Source organism: Acyrthosiphon pisum, chromosome A2 (assembly GCF_005508785.2).
Source record: "Acyrthosiphon pisum isolate AL4f chromosome A2, pea_aphid_22Mar2018_4r6ur, whole genome shotgun sequence".
Taxonomy (NCBI): Eukaryota; Metazoa; Arthropoda; class Insecta; order Hemiptera; family Aphididae; genus Acyrthosiphon; species Acyrthosiphon pisum.
Genome location: NC_042495.1, coordinates 92,968,020 through 92,992,822, shown reverse-complemented (window position 1 = coordinate 92,992,822; position 24,803 = coordinate 92,968,020). Strand labels below are relative to the sequence as shown.

Genomic DNA, 24,803 nt, shown 5'->3' with positions numbered 1-24,803 from the left:
CGTTAATTATTTAAAAAATTATATCGGTACGGTTATAAACAACAATAATATTTTTATAAAACTTAAGAGAACGCAATACCCGCATGTGCTGTGTCCGTCTTACAAACGCCAAACATACCAATTTTACGCTCAAAAATTCCCGTTTTATGCCATTACCTTAAAAATTAGAGGGAATCGACCTATTATGAAACTTGATTGTAAGAGCTTCAGAGCATTATCCGTGTTTTTTTACGATAATTCAGTTTTTAAGTGAGTTATGCGTGTATAATAAATGTAAATGAAAAATGCTTATAACTCACTTAAAAACTGAATTCACTCTAATTTTTAAGCTAACAACATAAAACGTGAATTTCTGAACGTAAATTTGGTATGTTATGCGTTTGTAAGACAGAGGCACAGTGGGTGTGGCGTCTTTTTAATTGTTTTTAAAATAACAAAATTATAAAATTGGAAATTTGTTATACAACCAAGTTTTCTTAACAAAGTTACTTGGTAGCTAATAAAAACTTATATAAAATCAACTTGTTTTTTTAACCAATCAAAATGTATTTATTTATATATTTGCATGTTTTGTTATAATAAGGGTTAGTTATAATTATTAATTTATAATAACAACTTGAATTTATATACATTATGATAGGACAATATCGTTTTACTTGATGCTTAATTAGTCCAGATGTATTACATTTGTACATTATATTACAGAGAACACGCGTAGGTATTTACAAAGTGAAGTGGGGAAAATAACTGTTTAAAACTAAGTGGTTGCTTACCCGTAGGTATTAAGTTGACCATAATACATCCGATGCCACTGAAGAGGAATGAAAACGCTTGGGTATTTCGTCTGGAAAAGTGTTCCATAAAGTACCATGATGTCAAAAACGCTGGTACTTCTACAATGTTTACAAGCATAAAGTTCAAGTATTTGTTACCGGAGAACTCCACAGAAGTTAACGAGAGGCCGTAATAAACTAACGTAATCGTTGTCCTGAAGTCATAAAAATATATCAATATATTTAATCACATCAATATGCGAGAAGGTAGAAATGAATAATTTATAATGTATGATATTATATATTTAGATACTTTATACTAACCAGCAAAACGAACAGTTGATCAGCCGCAGGAAAATCTCCTTTGAACTAAATATTTTACTCATTAATCTACTACAGGACAATTGATGTTCGTCCGCCTGAAACGAAAATGGTAAACATATCATGTTAATCAATGTCTATAACATTAGACGGTCTATCATTAAAATATTTTAACGGAATTATAGTTTATGAACCATCGTACGGGGATGTAAAATTGTATATAATTTATAATTTTACCTCGTTCGTTGGGTTGGCGTTGGCTTTGGTGTTGGCGATCAGTGCTTCTTTGACGCTAGGCGGCAGGGTTTTTCCATTGGATTCGGCAACTTTTGACAGAACCTTGGCCATTTCTTCGATTCGGTTTTGCGTTTGAAGCCATCGCATAGACTCTGGCACGTACCTATATGACGACAACATCACATGGACAAATGCGTTTAAAACGTTACACATAAAATATATTAACTCGAACATGTAATCGTGTATGTGCACGACATGACCGCAGTGGCCAGTGATCATCAAGCTTACCAAGCATATCCTAATATGAGTAGTCCGGGCAAGTAGAGTACCCTGAGCATTATCCGCCAATCGAGAATCATATAAGCTGCGAAGCCCATGATAACCGCGCCCATAGGATAGAAACAGCCCATCAGAGTACTGACGGTAGCCCGGGATTCCGGACTGACTAATTCTAGACCTGAAATAAACATTTTTATATTATTAAATATACAATATCATTTAGCTATGTATTTATTTTATAACATATTTTGTGAATTCGAGGGTTTGATTTCTCACCTAATACAAACGTGGCTGCATACACTCCACTGGACGCGATGGAATCCAAAAGTTCGAAGAGGAGGAATGAATAGTAATCAGTAGTGAAGGACCGGACAGTGCCGAGTATGGCCGACGAAACTGACCCTATAATCAAGATAAACTTGCGTCCATACCTTTATGTTAACAAAAAAAAGGATGTAATTTAATATTATAGAACAAACTCGGTAGAAATAATAGAAGACGATTTATAAAATACACACTTATTATTATGTGAAACAAAAACGTTTTGTTTTTATAGGTGAATAATTGAAAACGTGTCTACTGTGATTAAGGGTTTTATTTTATAGGTATATTTTTTTTCAGTGGTTTCAATTTGCGTGAGCTTATATAAATAAATTACGATTTCTACAAATCGTTGATAATACGTTAGTGGAAAGTTATATTCATACATTTATCCATTTACGCCATATTATGGGATTAGTGCTATGTATACTTGGTCCAGACAAATAATAAACACATAGGTAAAACTTACAGATAAATGATAACTGTAACCGATTCATTTATAGAAATTTCCAAAAAAAATATGGTAAACTGTTTGCTGATAAGCGACGCGGCAGAGGAATATTAAACCGTCAAGTAAGTACAGTCGAGAGAAATTAAATTTGAACAGTTTTTAAATTTATAAGTATCTATTGTAATACTTGGTGTCTGAAAATTAAGCCTACAAACCGCCAACCGGCCGTATCAAATCTATTACATTATAGACTACAGTAGTGATTATACGGACATCGTATAATAAACAACGACAGAGAATATGCCATCACACGCGGTCCACAGTACCTATAAATATAATACGTATATATATATATTTTTTTTTTTATTTTATTTAATTTCATACATACATACATACATACATACATACATACATACATACATACATACATACATACATACATACATACATACATACATACGAATACTGAGCTCCACTGAGAGAACTCGTGTGGGGGCCCCAGGAGCTCAAAAATATCGTTACATTAAAATTACAGGTAATTATAGAAAAAAAATGAACAAGTTGCAAATTTTTAAAAATATACTATCATAATAGTATAAATATACTATTTAAAATTTTTAAACTAAAATTACCTAAAAATTGATTATAGGTACTGTATTGATAAATACTGTAACGAATTATATCATTAATGAGATTCCAATAGCCATTGCAAAATTATTTTTTTAAATAAATTAACTGGAACGGTTATTATTCCGGGTGTAATATATAGGTACAGATAGTATAATATATTACTCACTTGTCCGAAATAAATCCTGCTAAAGGAATGCCGACGAACTGACCAATGCTGTTGACGGTTCCCACCATACTGAGTTTCCATTTGTTTTCCTCGCACATAATACCAAACTGTGTGCACAAAACGGGTATTGTCACTTGTCAGAAGGGTGCAGGTATTACGAGGTTAACGAAAAATTATGCAATCAAGACCGCCCCCCACTCACATCGTTCACTATCGTTCTTTCCGTTTCGCCAAACACCCATTTGTTGCACTTCTCTTTCGAATTAACATCGAATGCTTCGAAATTACACGTATTATTGGCAGAGACGTCCGACTCGTTGGTTTGCCGGTAGTGGTACTTGAGGCATTTGTATGGCTGTATGTTCTTTTCTTTGAAAGGTACTACTCGGTTCAACCAGACCGGATCGTAAATCGGATTTTCGAAGTCACATTGCGGAACTTCACATCTAGAAAAATATTACTGTTGAAAATAATAATATACGTTGGTCGCACGACGTGTTACGTAAAAATAAACCCTATACCTATACGAACTATAATATAAAAAGGTATATTATTGGAGGCTACAGCGTATCACACTATAGCGTGTTTTAGATTTTTTCTGTAGCGCAATTTTACATTTTGAAATAACTCGTCTAATTCGATAAAATATTGTGTAGAGAGTGGATTAGAATCACGCTCTTGTCCAAAAATACCTACGACATTCTCTGTAATTTTACTATCGTAAAATGACCTCTTATTAGGAAGTATTGACAAAGCTTTTAGTCATAATTCTGATTAATTCGGTAAGTACAGTTGTTCGGAACTTTTGAATTATTGCTACTATTTTGTCCAAAAAATGTTAACAGTAAAACTATATATATATATAGGTATAATATAAGTTGATAAGTCTTAATCCAAAAAAGTTTTAAATTTTAACCAACGCATAAGTTTATCGAATTGTTGTTCACTTGTATAACAACTATACAATCATAGAATAAAACTAAAAATTGAATTAATTATATTATTTGGTACCTATTTTATGTTAACAACTACGCTTTGATCAGCATGAATGTACTAAAAATGCCTATTCAATGCGCCCGACCAAAACATTTTTTATATTTAACATATTTCGTTATTCTTATAACGCTGTCAATCACGTTTTAAATATTTAAATAATATACCTAATTTGTATGTACGAAATCTATTTTTTCAAATGCTTATAATTGCAATAAAATTGTTTATATCAATTATACTCTGTTCAAGTTAAGAAACTTAGTCGATAGATGGCGGTGACAAATTTTCGTTAGACTGCAATCAGGCAACACCTGTTGTCAACCCCCCCTCCCCCAGCGCACAAGTCGGAAGCCGACTATGTTTATTAACTCGGACAGAGTATAGTAAAGCGTATTTTATTATGATGTGCAGTTAAAAATACGCAGTAAGATTGACAAATTTATTATTTCTAACCTTGCACATTAATTAAGTAATGAAGTATATATATAGTGATTATTACTATTTTTAAATTCACTATTATTGTTGTTTTTTTTTTAAATCTTTTTTTTATATTGACAGATTATTAACTAAGTAATAATGATAAGTACCTATTTATATAATAAACATAATATTTATGTAAATGTACTACCTGCAATTTGACTTAATAATTTATAACGGGAGTACGTGACATGTTTTTTAAATTTATTTTGGGACAACTATTTCAATATACATATAATTATATAAAATTATAATGTTATTGTGAAATCAATTTATTTAACACATTTTGTTTTCACAAGAAAAATTCCGGAAATTGTACATCTATACAGTAACAGTACCCATTCTTACATTTTCTATTAATAAATGGCACTGCATAATATATGGTGAATAGTATAATTAAACAAATGAGAGTGAATTTAAAAAATAATTTATCATTGTATTATTATTTTAAGACACAATATTACAATAATACCTTATATAGTTATATTAGGTTATAGAAAATTCGTTTTCTCGTAGGTAGATACTAGATGGTACTATTTAAGTGCATTTTCTACGAAATTTCATAAAAGCGTAAGACTAATGTTATCTCAAGACAATTTATCCTTAATTAAAATGGTTTGGTTTGCATTCTACTAATTTTAAACACAATTCATATATAAATGAAAAAATAAACCTCTTATTAAATAGGCAAGTATTTAAAATAAATAAATTTAAATTTAAATCAGAAATAGAAAAATAATTAAACAAAATATATCTCCAATACAAGTATGCAACATAATACATTTTGAACGAATTAATTAATTTTATTTAAAAAAACCTAGAGAGTAAAGAATGAATTGTCGTACATTTTTAATAAACTGAAAAAAGAGCTCAGAAGATTTATACATTATTTACTTAACATTGAACACTAAGGTTCGTTAACTTTGTATTTAAAACATAATTGTATACTATTTGTACTGTAGTCGCTTTATTTATTATTTAACGTATATTATATATTATATTCTTTACATTATTGTATGAGAAAAAAGATAAATTGAGATTTTTTAATTATAAAAACAGTTAGTTTATTTGCTAATATATTTTATCCAGAAATTTGTTTACATAGATTTAAATTCAATTTATTTTCTTCGCAATGACGAAATTCGATTATAAAAGAGTGTACCCTAACCAACTCGCTGACAAAAATGTTGATCGTTTATTATATACAAGGGTTTTATTTCTAGAAGGAATATATTGGTTTTTTACAATGATGGTGTTTTTTTATGTTATCATCTTTCCTCGTAAAAGGAGTGCTTTAAAAGTTTGCAATTCAATATATATTGGAAATTGAACTCTGATGGTATTCTATGAACATCACTTTTAGAACTCCTTAGAATTTGTTAAGGAAATAGTGAAAAGCTGTACCTAATACACAACAAAAGAGATATGTAATAATATGTATGTACAAGACTCATACTTTTGCACATACAAAATCTTGACCAGATTTAGATAAATTAATGTAAATTTGTCTTTCCTTTTATCTATTATTATATACATAGATTATAGTTTTGGTTAGGTTGTATTACATTCAACTGTCAAATATGAATAGGGATACTCTTTCTAATTTAAATATTATAATATACCAACCTATTATGCTAAATAAACTTTTAACGGTACAAACGATTAAAGGTACGCAAACAATATCTAAACACAATAAATTAAAGCTAAGCTATTTGGCATTAAGCGATCATAACTAAAGACGTCTAAAGTGAAAATAAATCAAATAGCTAAAATTGAAATTATATAGATTTGTTATTATTAGTTATTAGTTATTACTTGTTTACTTATTATAGTTCCGTTTTCTATAAGCAGCGCCACATTTGACGATTTATGTGTGTGGCTTGTTCCACTAAGTTTATCCGTGTAATAATATTATGTAGGCTATGTAGCTTTATATTTTGTATTTTAATTTGACTTAATAATTCCATGATATATTTGTGTCTATGGAATGTATACTGATGAGTGATTTTGCCATTAAAAAAGTATGATTTATTTTTAATTAACCACTAAAAAATAACTACCTTCTACCCGTGTTTATTATAAATAGGTAATCAAAATTATTTTATTTCTTCGTGAATAATCAAATTGAGTCATTTTATTTATCAAATACGCAAAATGTATTCGAACATTTAATTTTAATTTTAAAAGTTTCTAATCGGTCATTTATTTATATAGAAATTTTCTATTTTCTTATATCACTAAAATATAATAAATCAATTAAATATACACACTATATACCCATCACAAATTTAGGATCGATCAATTGTTTATATACAATATTATTATAATAATATTATATTATTATGCACCACTTAGACAAAATAAATTAAATCTTTCGGAGTTTAAAAAAAAAAAAAATATATTGTCGATGTACCTGTTATAGTGCCCGGTTAAATGACGTTTTGCATAATGATTAATGAGTAACTAATACAAAATTAATTATAGGTACTCTTTTAAAATTATACATTTATATAATATAAATAGTAATCTTAGTATAATATGTACTATTTATGCGTATATAAGTGATTATATGTTCGTTCAGGTACATGTTTTAATTTAAAGGAAATTTGTTATTATTGTGACCTGCAGTTTGCAGTCAAAACGAATAATATATATAATGAGAAAAAATGTCCTACAAGTTTACCTGTATTTAAGGTCACTGGCTGTAATGGCGTAACTAAGCGGTGATACGTTTGAGTACATGAGCACGAGCCCCATTAGAGCACAGATGGTCACTTGATATGAGCCCAATCCAAAGTTGCTTAGGATCTCGTCTAAATCCATTATTTCTCCGGAATTCACTTCTTGGTACTATACGTAAAAAAAAAATAAAACAACGACACGGTCATTAAAATCATTCAACGACAGTATAATGCGCGGTTATATGGTATTATACGTGATTAGTGCGAGTTCAATACACTCGAATAATGACCCACAAAAATGGTAAAGCGCTTAAATAATGGTATATAGGAAGGTGTATCATAACAAAAACATTACATAGATTATATTGATATCGTAATTATTTTTTTGTTAGTTTATATATAATGGTTAAAAAAAAATAATAGCATTGACCAAAAAAAAAAAAAACAGAAGAAAAATTATTACAAGTACAAATGTACCATTTAGAAACATATAGTAGAATATTATATAAATATATAATATAGGTACATATACCTACTCATACGATACGATTGACTATATTATTGACTGTCAAAATATATTTGCTCGAAATAAATTCAAACAACAACGATTTGAGATCTTCGATTTTTTAGGAAATAATATAATATTTCCTATATTAAATTATAATTTTCATTATGTAGGTAGGTAAATACTAAATACCTATAATACAGGACCATACCTGTTGTGTGATACCACGATACTGTGATATCAATATAGTATAAGTATATTATCAGAACCGTTACACCGTTATACTAATTCATATTGTAGTGCTGATGGTACTATAATAGGTACAGTACAATAATAATAATATATGATCTATGGTTAATGGTTGTTGGTTATACACAATAGAATTAATAATGAGAAAATATAAACAATCGGTGAATGATATCCGTGGAGATTTCAGTGAAATGATTTATTTTATTTTATACTGTTAAAATTAAATAGTTGACGATAAAATATGAGATAGAAATATTATAATACAGCCACGCCACAGGGAGTAAGTACCTATAAATATAATATTATCGACTATAATAAAAGTACCTAGATACCTATAGTCTAGTAGTGTATCATCGTTGAATAACGTTCAACATTATATGACAATGATTATAAGGTTATATATATCATTGGATTTTAGGTAGGTAGATAGGTTAAATTCATATAAAAACTTTTAAAACTTTGTGTTGTGCACTTGTAATGTTGTATAAAAAGGTACGTATGTTGTTGAATAAAAGTGAGCTACCTACCTAATAATAGCGATTTGTTGAGAACGCAAATTAACGCAAACGAACGAAATTGTAAATGCATAATATATTTATATAAGTTGTAATTTTGAGACGTACCCAATGATAGATTACAAGTGAGATCTAGAGTGCCTTAAAACAAAATTAAAACAACCTAAATTATACCCAATACCTATTTATTGTTATTATGATAGATATATTTTATAAATGGGAAAAAATAAAATTATTATTGGATTAAATTTTCTTCGCATGAATAATAGATATGTTTATTCATCATGTCATATATCTACTATCTAGAGTAGAAATGTAGTAATAATAGATGACATTATGAAATGCAGTAGGTACTGAGCTTGCGAATAATTGAACAGATAGTAAAACAATTTGAAAAAAAACCTCTAAGAGATCGGTAAAATTTTTTTAACACAATAATAATAATAATTAATCATATATTATTATGCATAATAAGTAGGTAGGTAATATCTAATGTACCTAACGAATATTATGTTAATAACATAGACCTATAATTATATGGACCACTCCTCTGCAACAGCTGATAAGCAAAACACAGTATTCTGGAAGATAAAATTAATGTTTAGAATTTTTTTAGTTAATATAGGTCTATGGTTAGTATATTAGTACCTATATGGCTATATTAGTTATATTATAATAGTTGTATTATAAATAATAATTGTATAATAATACAATAAGTAGAATAGTTTTAATATTATATTTTAAATTCATTGGAAATAAAGACAAATAATATTAAACTTTAATATTTGATCTTGAAATAATAGATTTTCAATTAAAAAAAGGTGGGTAAGTGAATGTCGCTCTGCTGTACAGTAGATTACAACTGGGTCACTGTATAATAGATGGTATTAAATTTGAATTCAATGATATAATATCATTGTATAAGAAAAACGATTCTGAGCGGAGACGGTATGTCAGACTAGGTATAAGACATAATATTATATAGTCTATGGTATTAAAAAAAAATTGACTTATAATAGGTACCTATAATAAATTCCAAATTAATCATATCACAATATCTATTAGGTACTTATAACGCGTTATACATCAACAACAAACCGTGATACTATCATAGATATATACAGTGGCGCCGAAGTGTTTAAAATATACTATGGTCTATGACATCATACAATCAAGGGGCCCCCATCACCTCTTTACTTAGGAAGTTTCAAGTATAAAGTATACCCACGAATAATATTATACAATCACAACAAAATAATTAAAATGGTTATTCTAGGATTTTAATTTGTAATTTCGTTCAAATTTGAACTTAAAATGACTATAAAAATAAACTGTGTAAATGTATTTTTTAGATTTTTTGGTAACAGAATTAATTATTTACGTTGAATCTTGTTTTAAATTTTCAATTTATAGATGCAAAAGTTGAAAATTTTATAAATTTTTAACTACAAAATAATTATTCAAATTAAAATTTGATACATTTGTCAAAATTCGATCTTTAAATGCTTATAAAAAAAATTGTGCTTATGTACTTTTAATATTTTTCAACTGCTATTGTAACAATATATCGGGAGCCTTGTATTAAAGTTTTACACTTTTTGGCCCAACAGATAAAACTTTATTGATATTTATAGAAAAAAAAACTAAAAAAAGGTGGGTAAGTGGATGTCACTCTGCTGTACAGTAGGTTACAAGTAGGTCACTGTATAATGGATAGTATTAAATTTGAATTCAATGATATAATATCACTGTATAAGAAAAACGATTCTGAGTGGAGACGGTTTGTCAGTCTAGGTATTAGACATACCTATTTTAGGTATACTTATTTATAGTATTAAAAAAAAATTGACCTATAATAGGTATTAATAATAAATTCCAAATTAATCATATCACAATATCAATCAGGTAACGCGTTATACATCAACAACAAACCGTGATACTATCATAGGTATATAATAGTATACTTTAGAAGTTTCAAGTACACACGAGTAATATTATACAATCACAACAAAATAATTAAAATAGTTATTCTAGGTTTTTTAACATGTAATTTCGTCCAAATTCGAACTTAAAATTACTATAAAAATAAACTGTGCTTATGTATTTCTTAGAATTTTTGGTAACACAGTTAAATATTTATGTGGAATCTTGTTTTAAATTTTCAATCCTTAGATATAAAAGTTGAACATTTTATAATTTTTTAACTACAAAATAATTATTCAATTTTAAATTTGATACATTTTGTCAAAATTTCAACTTCAAATGCTTATAAAAAAAATTGTGCCTATGTATTTTTAATATGTTTCAACTGCTATTGTAACAATATATTAGGAGCCTTGTATTAAATTTTCACGCATTTTTACCAAACAAATAAAATTTTATTGATATTTATAGAAAAAAAAATTAAAATAATTTAAAAATGACAATGTCCGTAATCAGCTCAAAAAGGGTCAAGTTATTTTCAAATTTCTATCGTATATAGAAAATTCTAATATAAACATTCAGTGAAATTTTCAAGTATCTACAGTCATTCGTTTTTTAATTACAATAAAATAAGAAAATCGTTACGTAAGAAATCGAGTGAATATCAACTGTTGTAAAAATATGAATTTCAAACGCTCATAAAAATTTAATTTGAGTTTCTTATAGACATTTTTTTTTTGATAAAGGTAGATTAACCTATAAGGAATCTTGCATTACATTTTAAAATCTTAGTTTTAAAAAGAAAAATTTTTACGAATTATTAACTCAAAATAATTTGCTAATTTTCGTGATTTTTACATATTTTGTCAATTTTTGAACTTTAAATGCTAATAAAAAAAAACTGTGACTAAGGATTTTTAATATTTTCCTTTTTCCCGTTTTTCCTTAATTTTTCTTTTGTTTTTCACGGCGCTTTTGAAAACTATTGGAAAAATTTTACTTTTGACCCCCCCAAAGTACCAACTAGATTCACTTTCCTATCAGAAAAGGTACTGTTGAAGAAAATCCAAGCACTTTTACTGTCCTAAAAGGTGATGACAGACACAAAAAAAAATGAAAAAATAAAAAAAAAAACACACATCATTGTAAAATCAATACATTCATCGTTCCACTCAGAATCTAAAATAAAAAAATAAAAAAACACACATCATTGTAAAATCAATACATTTATCGTTCCACTCAGAATCTAAAATATAAAAGATATTTTTTACCTTTTATTTTATTCAACATGCATTCTATTAGACAATCTTAATTTATACCTAAAGGTACGTAAGTATACCTACATCCTACACTATACACATAATATAAACAAATAAATCAAATATTCTTTATATCATAACTATTTTTTTAGTCATCATAGGTACTTAATCCACTTTTAAAAATGGTGGTATGTATTTTTAATTTAATATTCCAAAGCAGAATATTTTTATTTATAAAAAAATGTCGATAACATACATTAGGTATTATAAGCTATTTTATATAGGTATGACTATTACAATAAAAAATTAAAGAATATAAAATTATTTTCCTGCCACTCCAATAATGACCTTATCATCAAAACTTTATACGTTTATATAATCAATTATAATATGGATTGTTTGATTGAATGAATGTAACTCGTTAAATAGACCACCTGCGTTAAGTACAATGGTTATAATATATTTTTAAAGTTAACATTAATATGATAATATATACTATATAATGCAAAATATTACATTATATATCTGGTACTTTAGTAGGTACCTATCTGGCTATCTATTTGATTACCTTATTATAGCACATATTTTGAGCATATTGGACGGAGTTATAAGAAATCTATCATTGACGTTAGAGCGTTGGCAGATTTTACTACTTGACCTACCTACATAGTTTATAATGCTGTAACCTATTTACGCATTCCTCCGACGGAATTCGCATTTGAACTCCAATGGATTAAACGAAAGACAATTAAAAATAAACATGATCATTTTACAAGCAGTTCGATGGGTATTTTTTTCATTAAAACTTTAAAAATATATTGTATCAAGTATATTAATCTGAATTCCAAAATGTTTTGCCTGTTTAATTAATATAGCTTAAAGCACCAATGAATCCGGCAAAGTGTTTTTCAGCGTAATTCATATATTTCGACGTAGTTTCTGAAGTGGAAACCATTTTTAGTACATACCGGGTGATTCTTTTATCATTGAACACTCATTATTTCAAAAAGTGTAAATTTTTTTGAAAACATTTTTTTACATAAATTCAAGTCGTTTATAAAACAACGTTTTTCTTAAAAAATTATATTTTCAAATATTTGTGTGGAGTGGAACAGGATTACCCCGCGAAATTTTTGTCCACTTCTCCGCTCATCTTAACTTTGAATATTTAAAACTCATAAACTACTCACCCGAAATTCGATTTTCATGTATCAAAATACTAAGAAAAATATTTTGCTTTGGAATATAAAATTAAAACCCAATGTTGTCATTCAAAAAAGTAAAAAACTTAAAAAATTATAAGGATAAAAAATATTTAAAAATATAATTTTTTAAGAAAAACGTTGTTTTATAAGCGACTTGAAACTATGTAAAAAATATTTTCAAAAAAATTTACACTTTTTGAAATAATGAGTGTTCTATGATAAAAGAATCACTCGGTATATATTTGATATAGTTAGTGATTATTTTAACGTAATTTAATTTTTTTAACTGCGGAAATCGTCTTATATTTTTTTTATATAATAACATTTTAAACTAAGGCAATCATATTTTGACAGATACACTTGAAAAAATACTATTGAAAATAGGCTAATAACTAAATCGCTAAAAATGTTTACCGTTAAAAAAGTTATTTATTAGTTTATTTATGACAGTAGAGTTAAATATCTAAGTCCAATACGTTATGACTTATAGAGATAATATTTATTAAGGTTTTATTTTGTTTGGGGGTGGGGAGTTAATAATTATATTAATTATAAGACCATAACGTATCATGATGCTGTTTAAATGATCTGGTGGTTACAGCCTTACAGGTTACTCATCTGAGAACAGTCCTGTTTCCGGGAACCTATTGGAAGTGGATTGACAATGTCGAAATGCAACTAGTGTCTATATCAAAATCGATATACCTTTCACATGTAAATCATATAATTGATCAACAAATTTATGGCTAACAAAATGAATTGTTTAAAATATAAATTCTATAGGTATGATAGTTACCTAACTGAAACATGATTGATACAGTATCGGTACAGTATAAATAAAATAAAGACAGTTATTAGTTTATTACCTATATTAGGTGCGCCAAACTCGAAGAAAGTTTTAAAGTTATATAGTTGCGGCCAGTCTATTCCGTCAAACAAGTAATAGTTGAAAATAATAATTGAAATATATAATGGCGTGGTTTTAGAATTTCGTTTTTCGGAAGGAAGCGTAGAATAATATTAAACAATAATGTTAAGCAGGTAGGTACCTACTAAGATAATATTATTATTTATATAATTATGACACATTGTTCAGCATACGTTTATGTTAATTATATTGTTGAAAAAACGATAATTTTGTTGTTTGGCAAACAAATAATATAGAATTATATAAACTATATGTGTTATATCTTCTGGTTTTACATTATATTATAACGATGGCTTTAATAATATGTATAAGTACTCCTCTAATATAGAATGTAATAGGCTCTAAGCCTCTGAATCTTAAACTACTTAAACAGTTATATAAATATGATATTATTCTATTACGATATAGATAATCGTCCCACATGGTTACTATAACTATATCCATTGATATGATACAATATTATTATGTATAGACGTTTCGGTATCACCTAAGCGAAATAAATTGTGTCGGGACAAATACTTAAACTGAAAATTCTATGTTAAAAAAAAAAATTAAATCAAACGTTTAATGCTACTTAAATGATTTACAACTATTAATTATGGTAGGTACCTATTTATAATTTATTTGTTTATGAATAATATACAAATAATAATAATAATTCATAACTCATTTCCAATAAGTATTATTTTGTTCGAAATATTATCATCATTATCACCAAATATTATAAATATAATATAATATATACGTCATGTCCGTCGTTGGCAAATCTTAAAAGCCATGACACACGTCGAAATAAGAGTTTTTGGGGACGACAATAAATTTCGTGGTATACTTATAGGTATTACAAATATTAAACAGTATTGCAATATGTTTACAAATTCGATGAGATCGAAAACAATTGAAAAGTGCCTTCAAAAATTCTACAATCCTAGCAATGTGAAAAAAAAGCTTTCCGAATTATTTCAATTCCTCTCGCACTAACAAATTCTCAAAGTCTGTACGTAACTCATGTACCCACAGTATACACCCTGCTGTGCATAGTATACGCGTAAACGTTATTTCACTCGTCCACCATTATACTTGATTGCAAAACGACGATGTTGACCTTGATTTTCTTCACTCACTTGTTTAAAAATTAAAATATGTACCTACATCACGTGTTTCACCTGTTTGGTATTAAAAAACGCGACTAAGGAAGTATCTTAAAAACATAATAATATATAAAAACCGAGATCGTGGTATAGCCATCATATTGTACACGTCGAGTAGCATCGATGTATATACATAGCGTAACACTGCATTGTGCGTCGTATAATAATATAAAACCTGAGCGCATTTTTTACAACGAACCTCTTTCGACACGGTACACACATAGGTTTTTCCCTCCATCCGCCGCCGCGCCACCGTTCGAGCAAAACATAAATCCGAATACCGTCGGAATTGCGCAGCATCTATACCTATGTATAATATATATTATAGTGCGATCAACAGGCGGTGGATATTAAGGAAGGGAGGGCTGAAATACTCCTCCTCCCCAGAAGGTTTTTTCCGTCTACAACATACTTTGTAATCTAAAGTCAGTGAGTAAAGTGAGCTAGTAACAAACGAAATAATGCCGACGATGAAACATGAAAATTTCTTTTATTTCTGGCGATAGCATAGCAGGGAACCTCCTAGTATGGCACAAATGTTGAAATATATTATGACGTTTTTGACTTTCGGTGAAAATCGTGCAAAAATTATCAAAAAAGTACAATCAGGTGAAAAACAAAGTAAAGTTTTCTTCATAAGAATCGGAATGATACGAAACGAATTTATATAATAAATATAATTCTTATGTCTTAAGAATTATAGGTTTTTATCACACAAAAAAGCTAGCATTTGCAACAAAATCCTATCCCTAATCGATTCAATTAATCCGACATTAAAATATGCCCGAATGTGTTATGATTTATTATTCGTTTATTAATTATTTGCACTTATCCAGGCTACCTATATACACGTTTGGGACATCATTTATGCCATGCGTTGAAGGTGCCCGCCTAATTTTGATGATCGGTAAAAATGTCAAGTCCCTCAGCTCCCCCCCCCCCACAGAACGTATATCAGCCAATGACTGTCTCTTTTATACCGATGCAGATGATGATCGAGCGAATGATGTTCAATTCAGCGTTATATTATAATATAACCATTGGTCTTCGTGTTTTGTTTCGACCGACCGACTGGCGACCGCCACCCGCCGCGAACGAATGCGATGTGCGTGTTCTTTAGCCGCGGCAGACGCACATCTCCGACCATGAACGACGTGTAATTATTATTATTATTATAATATATATTATATTGGAGCGCGAGCACGGCCCAAGGACGATTCGCGGAGACGATCGGCCCGTCGTCATAATATTATCAATATCGTTATATTTACGCGCCAAATAATTATAGTGTCGTCTTGGTTTCCGTTTTATTTTCCTCCAAAGATTTTACATTTGTATACGAGTCCCGAAACGAGGAATTCCCGAATGCCCATGTAGAATTGTATAGCGATCTGATAGTGATATATTATAATGATATAAGTATAATATGTATAATCAAACAACAATAATGTGATTTTTTTAATGTCTGCGGCAGTGATCGTAATTTGGTCGGGTGTAATAATATTATGTGAGCATCGTGCTTTGCCTCTGTGCAGGCACATACCTATCATACCGAATCGTATGTAGATCGTCCACTTTTTACTTTGGAAGTTGGTGGTTTTTTTGTTTTCCACACGTCTTCACGAGACACATTAATGTGCATAAGTAACGAACAACGTGTGACACATTTATAGCACATATGTTTTTTTTTCATGCATAATATAGAGACTTTTAACTTTCACCTGCGTTATTAGGATTAGCCATATACATTCGGTTCTATGATCTATATCCCGGATTTATATGTATTTTTAATAATTCAACATATCTAATTAATGATATTTTTCATAAATTATTGAATATTCAACCTATTTCTGTTCAGAATCGTTTAACTATATATTGATTATTAATTGAAATTTTTTTTCAGTACCTACTCGTGTATATCACAAACGGTGTCGAGTCACAATATAGTAGTGTGAAATGCGCTGAATAGTAGCATTTTTCTTTACAATATAATGCTATAATGGTATAAATATTGTAGGTCGTATTATAGTCTATAAGTAATAATTCCATCGAACTGTCACCTAATCATTATGTATATACTATATAATATAGTAAAAGTAAACAAAAAGTGGGAAATGTTAAACAAGTAAAATAATACTTAACTAAAAATAAATATTAGATCATAATAATATAATATATCGCATAGCTAGGTAAAGGAATTATCCGCCATTTAACTATAAAGTATAAAGTGTGACGTTTCACACTCTTATGTGGGTAACACTACATATATTATAAATAATAATATATTAACAACAAAACATTTCACATAATATTTTAAGACATGTTCTACTTATTAATTGTTATTATTAAATGATACCCGCTCGTGTATATTATAAACAACATAATAAATAATAATATGCATCCTCGGAGTAGGTAATATACGGCTATATTAGTATTAAAATATTAAAATTCTTAATTTGGATAATTAAACCTAAATTATAGCTCGAAAACGGTTCGAAAATCAATATTTTTTGGAGTAAATTTATTTAAAACGGAATATTACGTTTTTCAAAATATTATTTTTGGGAATTTCCTGAAGTATATTTCTTAAATAATTCATTATCCATATAATTTTCACAATTTTTGTCATACGTTTGATTAGCATACATTTTTTTTTCGTTAAATCTTTCTGTTACACTCGGTTAATTGGTATATACGATCGCCCAAACGATGTATTAGATACCTATATTAGGGACCCGTGTAAATTTAGCTCAAATGATAATATGTATAAATTCGCCCAAACGATATGAAATTTTGAGTTATTCGCTCAAATGATAGCATCCCTCGAAAACTATAGATATGATATGTAAAACTGGTTTAAATACAAAACAATATTGTTTTATTTATAGGTAGGTATAGTGTATACATTATACTGGCACTATTCAAATATTTGTAATGATGTCACACCCAAGTTGTTTGAAATTCGTTAAATTTCCTACAAAAAAAAAAAGCACTTGTGGCTCGAGTGGATGGATATTGGGGGTCATCAGTTAATTATTTTGGCGCCTGTGTGTTATGTTTCACAGACCGTTAAATTGAAATACAATAGTCGTGGAATCAGCTTAGATTCACAAAATCCCCAGTAAAAAAACGCATGCGTTTAATTAATTTCATTACGACAGAACATTTAAAAAAATTAAGAAACGTATAATTTAGATCAATTAGTTTCTCATTAATACAATTCTGAAGACATATATATATACTTACGTATCTTATGTAAACACACGAGATTCATATACTATCTAGTGTTCAAGTCGAGTGTTTGTATATCGTAATAGATAACGGAGCAATTGAATTAATTTTCAGATTATTCGTTAATGTAATGATTTGTGCGCTTTTTTTATTTTTAGGCTAATTTAATGGCTACTATAGCACTGATTGTAAATACTATATTTTTTAATCAATGATATTATAAAAACATACAAAAGTTTATATTTTAATTAAAATACAATTGAATCATACGGAGAGTAGAGACAGTTATATTGTATAGATATAAACATATAAACTTTTAATTTATCAAATATTATTCAATGTAGTATTATGTAATATTTTACTACGCACATGACACTCACTCATGTGCGAAGTTTTTATACGATTAAACCGTAAAATTTAAAGTATATTTATTTCCGTTTAGTTAGGTAATGAATTAAAATATAAATTGGAATTAATTAGTCGTATTATTTGATTAACCATTATAATAATTGATACTTCGAAAATAATAATTATTAATTACTTTAAAATAATTCAACTTTATATTATGAAATAAGCAGCAAGATTACTCCAATTTATAGTAGGTAATCTAACACTAACTTGAGCTTAGGTTTTCTTTAAATTTGTCATATATTTTCATTAGTGTATCGAGTATGTGTTAGAATATTTTCTTTCGTTTATAATTTATCTTGTTGTATATACAATTTATTGTAAAAATGTAAAACCTATAATAATAATAGTATTATTACCCATAGTCTATACCGGAGATGGCCCGCGTACCATTTTTCACTGGCCCGTGCTACAATTCAATTTAGTTTATAAAAATATAAAATTTTAAGATTTTTTTGTATTTTATTTTATTATATTTATAAAATTATTAAAACTTATATAATGTTTATCGTAAAAAGTAGATATAAATTCTCATCTAGTATTGAACTATTAAATGTAAATAATATTAAATTATTTATAGACGTATAGTTAACATTAGGTTTTTTTTTTTTGCTTTCTATGTTCTCTGGCCCGCTAGATTTTCGCACATTCAAAATTGGCCCTCTAGTATCATTGAGTTGCCCATCCTTGGTCTATACGACAATTGTATAATAAATACTCAAATAAAATTAATAGATTACGAAGGAACGTGATTCTGCGTCTGCAGAGTTATTTGATTGTACATTTGTGAATTAAAAAAAATATTTTAATGATGCCACCGAGATCAATCGTTTAGGTTTTGCTTTTCTAAGAAACTCCGAGCAACTCAAACGAGTTTATATATACCCGAAATTCGTTGGGTACCTATAATGTATAAATCTACGTCTACCTGTAATCCTACAACGACTGCTATTTAAAAGCAAAAATATTTCTGTTGATATCGCTGCTATAAAAACACGTTATTCATCACGTATAAGTACCTACTTCATCAATCGAGTAGAAAATATTTTTTGATCAACTTAAAATATTTTTCATAAATTAAAAAAAAATTAGAGAGATGATGAAATATTACAACGCTGTTCATGAATAATTCATTTTTGAAAAAAAAATAACAAATGATACTATGGTGCACTGATGCAGAGGGTCAAGGTCGGGAATGTTTACGAACACATTGCAGGTTGAATCGATAGCGTTACGTTTCGAGATCTTATTAATTCGTATCAGGTGTAATGATGTTAGGTATTGAGTCCAATAGTCACATGAAATAATTTACAATAGTAGTTTTGAAACTTGAGTATGTTTTAGTTTCACTGTGTATAGTGTATACCTTACCTCCTACATATTTTATATTACATGCTGTTTTACTGCAGGCGTAAAATATACCGCAGTGGTGAAACCAACATTTTTCGGGGAGTAAGATACAAAAACTACAAATCTATTATTATATTATTATCGTAATACAAATAAATAGAATAACATTTTTGGTCATAGGGCAAAAACCAAGCATAGGGGCCAATCTAGAAAAGTACTATCAACCGTTTCTTTAGAAATTACCACAATACATTACAAAACTTTCCTAGGAAAGTATAAAAAGCATAAAATATCTTTATGTATAGCTATACATAAAGATATTTAATCGAAAAAATAAAAATGTTTTATTAGTTTGACATTTGACACGCTCAAGAGGGAGAGACCCGGATCCGGAGGCACTTACAATAGTGTGCCACTGAATATACCTGATCATATTTTTAATGTTTGAACGTTCCACGTATAGTTAACGAAAAAACTCGAACCATATAATAACCATTTGAAGGGCGTTTACCATATACTAATATACCTACTAACTTGTTAGTATTTTTTTCTTAAGATTTACAAAGGTCGATCGATTAACGTTGAAAATATTGACACATATAATATTATAATTTATATTCAATAATATTTCGTAACATTTAAATTTTAATTATAATCCAGCTTTCAGAAATATCATTTTACAATCACTATAATATGATAATTCAATTTTTGTTGGGATTGATGATATAGGTAGTACTATATATCCGTATATAGATACGTACCTGATTAAAAAAGCATATTTTTGGTGGTCAAAGGAAAAAAAAGATTTATAATATAATAATACTTGCTACTTATAATAATTTAGAGCCTGTGCGATTCATTTATAATGTCCCAATTTCGAAAAAAGGGAGTTTTATAGCAATTGGCGTTTCCACCATTGAATTATTATGATAATACGATAATAATACACAAGGAAAATATTTAAAATCAATTAAAATTAATATCAATCATTAAATAAATTATAATCATTTATACGATTATCAATACATATACAATAATTAAAATTAAATGAATTAAATGTATAATGATTAAATAAATTATTCTACTGTTTTTATAAGATAAACCTTGATGACGGTATAATGTTGTGTTTAAACATATTCAAAAACAAAAACATGTTTTTAAAAAATACGTGCAACATAAAAAAAATTGTATACCACGTGTTGTAAATTTATAAAGCTGTAATAAAAATGCAACAATACTCATAGATTTAAAAAAATTAATTCACTATTCTAACAGTGAATTATTTTAACTTATCTTGGAGTATGTGTTGCGTCTCGTACACCTAAACAATTTGCTTATAAATATTTATTTTCTCAGAAGTCTGTTTATTAAGATTGTTAAACGATGTCAGAACGTTAAACTCGATAAACTCGTGTAATTTATCAGAACACAACTTAAATGACAACTCGGCTAAATTTCCACCCCCATTCCTCATAATTCATAAATCGTTATACACAAACAACTTTATATGGTGATGTGAAAGTCATGGATTGTTTTGTGTACGCTTGCATAAATTTTGATTTTAAATGCTGCAGTTTTTTTAACAGTTCCCATGCAACTCGTTTCGTACACAATGATTTACAAGGAATTTTTATAAGAAGACGATTTGATATAAATGGATAAGACTGATGTAGTTTACAAATCTAGACTTGAGTATGTTTGATTGATTTCTAATATAGATACACCCATATAAATAAATAAAATAATTTTAATCCTTCAGATGGAATCGTAATTATGTATTATATAAATAGTGCACTTATTGATACGACTTTAAATTGCATTGATTATGATGGATATATTTTGTTTTCTTTTCCAAACGAAACATGGCATATTGTACCTAACACTCACACTTATAGCACCATGATCTAAAGGCATGAGTATTGAGTGTATGAACTGTGATTGTATGAAGTACCTACCTACCTATAACACATTTGATTTTGTGTCTGCAGAGTACGCATTGGTCTCAAGTTCGATATCTGAATTGCCAATTGGTCTAAATAACGTTAAATACAATTACATCGTATGCAAAAATATAAAGCTACTGAAATTACCATTATTATTATAATAATCTTTGTACGATTATTAAATTAAAATAAAAGTCAATATCAAAATATATTTTAATATGTTAACACAATATAATATTATGTACAATACTATTGGAATGTATATGATAATAATTATATAGTTACGCAAAATATTAATACACGTTCAATAACTATAGCTGTACCTCTATAGTGGGTTTAGGTATGATACTAATATGGATATGACATAAATATTTTATAAATTATTATGTACTTAAGAAAATGCATTAGTATGAAACGAGACTTAGCCAAAACAATCGTCAATTTTAATCATACAAATAAGATGAATGCGTAATTTATTGTATATTATATTCTAAGCCCCTAAACCAAGTTAGGTTAGATGCACACGGACTGGTTAGTGATTTGTGCTGTTGGTATACAAGTGTTAAATATTATAATTTATAAAAAGTACGATTTTATCCATACGTGGTTGTGATGTTATACGAATATCAAGAAAATTACTAATCCACAATTTTTTTATGTTCTTTTTACATGTAAGTAAATAATGTGTGAATGGTAAGTAAATTTAAAATCTTTTTCATTCAGCGATAGGATGCCATTCATCGCCTATTCATATAGTTAAGAACATTAATGTTATTTTGCTTTTTATGGCTGATTGTGCATCTCTTGCTATTTACAACACGTATGTGAACAAAGACACATAAAATACAAAATATGATCATATATAGGTAGTAAGAAAATAAAATTAAAAATATATTGTGTGACAATTATAAAATAAATATTTAGATACTTAGACCTAGACAAGTGTACATTTATTATATTACGTTGTTTAAATTAGGTATACATATTATTACATTATAACTAAACGGTTTGATTACGGCTACCGTGTTACAAATTATAATGCGAACAATTATTATAATGACATGACTACGTCATGACGTTTAAATCATTTATATACCTTATTTATTATTAAAGGTGAATTAAATATATTTTATTTGATATTATAATATTTAATTAGATGTTTGTAATTTTTTTTTTATCATTTTCTATATTATATTTCTATATTGTTTCGAGGTCAACCATAATTATAATAAGCATTTGACTCTTTATAATAATTATTTTATTTGTCAAAGCATTTAACCTCTTCACCTGATTGCCTATCCTTATCATGAAATATATCAAAAGTAATAGCTGTGATAGGTACTTACCTATGTAAATAAAGTTATTATTTGTACAATCAGAATAATTCCAAAAGACAAATAGTTGTTGGGATAAGAATTCAATTTCAATCTGAAATTCAAAAAATGAAGGTTCACAGGAAATTAAAAAAATGTTTAATTATTATTAAAAAAAATAGGATTGCGATTAAGACGTTTTACAATTATTATATGTGCACTTGATTAGCTATACTATACTCTTTTACTTGGAAAACATTAAAAATAAAAACTTTATTGAGCATAATAATATATTATTATGATGAAATATGAATATTTGAAAAGTTAATTCAAAAATAACACACTTCTACAGTCTACAGAAAGCCATAGTACAACCTTGTTTCCATGGATTATAGTATACCTGATCTATTCTAATCCTATACATAAATATGCCTAAAAATATAACGAATTATTCAAAACTACATTAGAAATTAGAACATAATGTTAAGATGAGCTTAATTTTTTTTTATTTTGGTCTTAAAGAAATAGTTTTCATCATTTATACCAGATTTAAGACAAATACATACAACAGAAGCCCAGCACGGGATGCGCGCACCTCTTATACATTTTAGAATTTATATCTATCTATAGTATCCACGCACAAAGGTAGTTGGTAGTTTAGCGATTTTGTTAACACGATGATAAATAATAATAATAATAACAACAATAACAATAATAATAATAATAATAATAATGATAATAATATGCATCAATTCATATTGAACGATATACGACACCTGAGGTTATTGTTGTTTTTCCCGTAACGGTGAGTTTGAAGCGGTGGATAAAATATAAGTAAATCAGAAAAAACAGCGTTGGTGTTGACAGGTCTCGATACTCGATGCTACTACATCCAGTGTAATCCGATTGCAATTTATGAACATCTCTATAGTAGATCCCCACTAGAGTATCCCTACTATAATTTATTATTGATTACAGATATAGTATGTATATAGTTAATTATATATTATGGCCTGTAGGAACCGTTATACCTATTATTCTACTTTCGCCTTTCGTAAATCATATTTGTTTTTGTCATTAATTGAACATTCAGTATACAAAACCAATTAAAATGTAAAGCTGTAAATGCTGCACATATGCTTACATTTTTTTTTTTTATTGAACAATTAATAAAACGTTAGTCCACGAAGTTTATCCATAATTGTACTATAATAATATTTATGAGATGAATACCTAAATTATAATTTATGTGCACTATATATTGTGATCATTATTGTCACAACAATATTGTTATACATTTTATGCGCAATTTGTCAATACAATTTTAATTCGTTAGTCTTTTAAAGTTTCTGCGTCCCTAGTTAAATTAATTAGTCTAATTCAGCCCTAGTTAAATTAAGAAAATCAAGTGAAACTCGTTCTGTCGTATATGAGGTTTTTACGAGGAATGTACCTACGTCGTCATAGAGTAGGTCACTGTGACACAGTAATGAA

At 27.9% G+C, this 24,803-nt stretch overlaps 1 protein-coding gene across 3 annotated transcripts in view; it reads right to left on the bottom strand.

The window, feature by feature from the left end:
* Positions 1-24,803, bottom strand: part of LOC100164485 (solute carrier family 22 member 21) — a 42,717-nt gene that overhangs the window by 1,662 nt on the left and 16,252 nt on the right. The window contains exons 1-10 of one of the 3 annotated variants that reach the window (XM_001952681.5): positions 24,086-24,217; positions 23,343-23,424; positions 7,332-7,498; positions 3,381-3,624; positions 3,179-3,285; positions 1,887-2,041; positions 1,620-1,788; positions 1,332-1,494; positions 1,098-1,192; positions 774-988 (exon numbers count right to left, since the gene is read on the bottom strand). In XM_001952681.5, coding sequence (XP_001952716.1) covers positions 774-988; positions 1,098-1,192; positions 1,332-1,494; positions 1,620-1,788; positions 1,887-2,041; positions 3,179-3,285; positions 3,381-3,624; positions 7,332-7,471 — 1,288 coding nt within the window. In that variant the 5' untranslated portion in view covers positions 7,472-7,498; positions 23,343-23,424; positions 24,086-24,217. Of the gene's footprint in view, positions 1-773; positions 989-1,097; positions 1,193-1,331; positions 1,495-1,619; positions 1,789-1,886; positions 2,042-3,178; positions 3,286-3,380; positions 3,625-7,331; positions 7,499-23,342; positions 23,425-24,085; positions 24,220-24,803 lie in introns of those variants that run through there. The other 2 variants (XM_008182924.2, XM_029490954.1) reach the window with 2 other exon arrangements.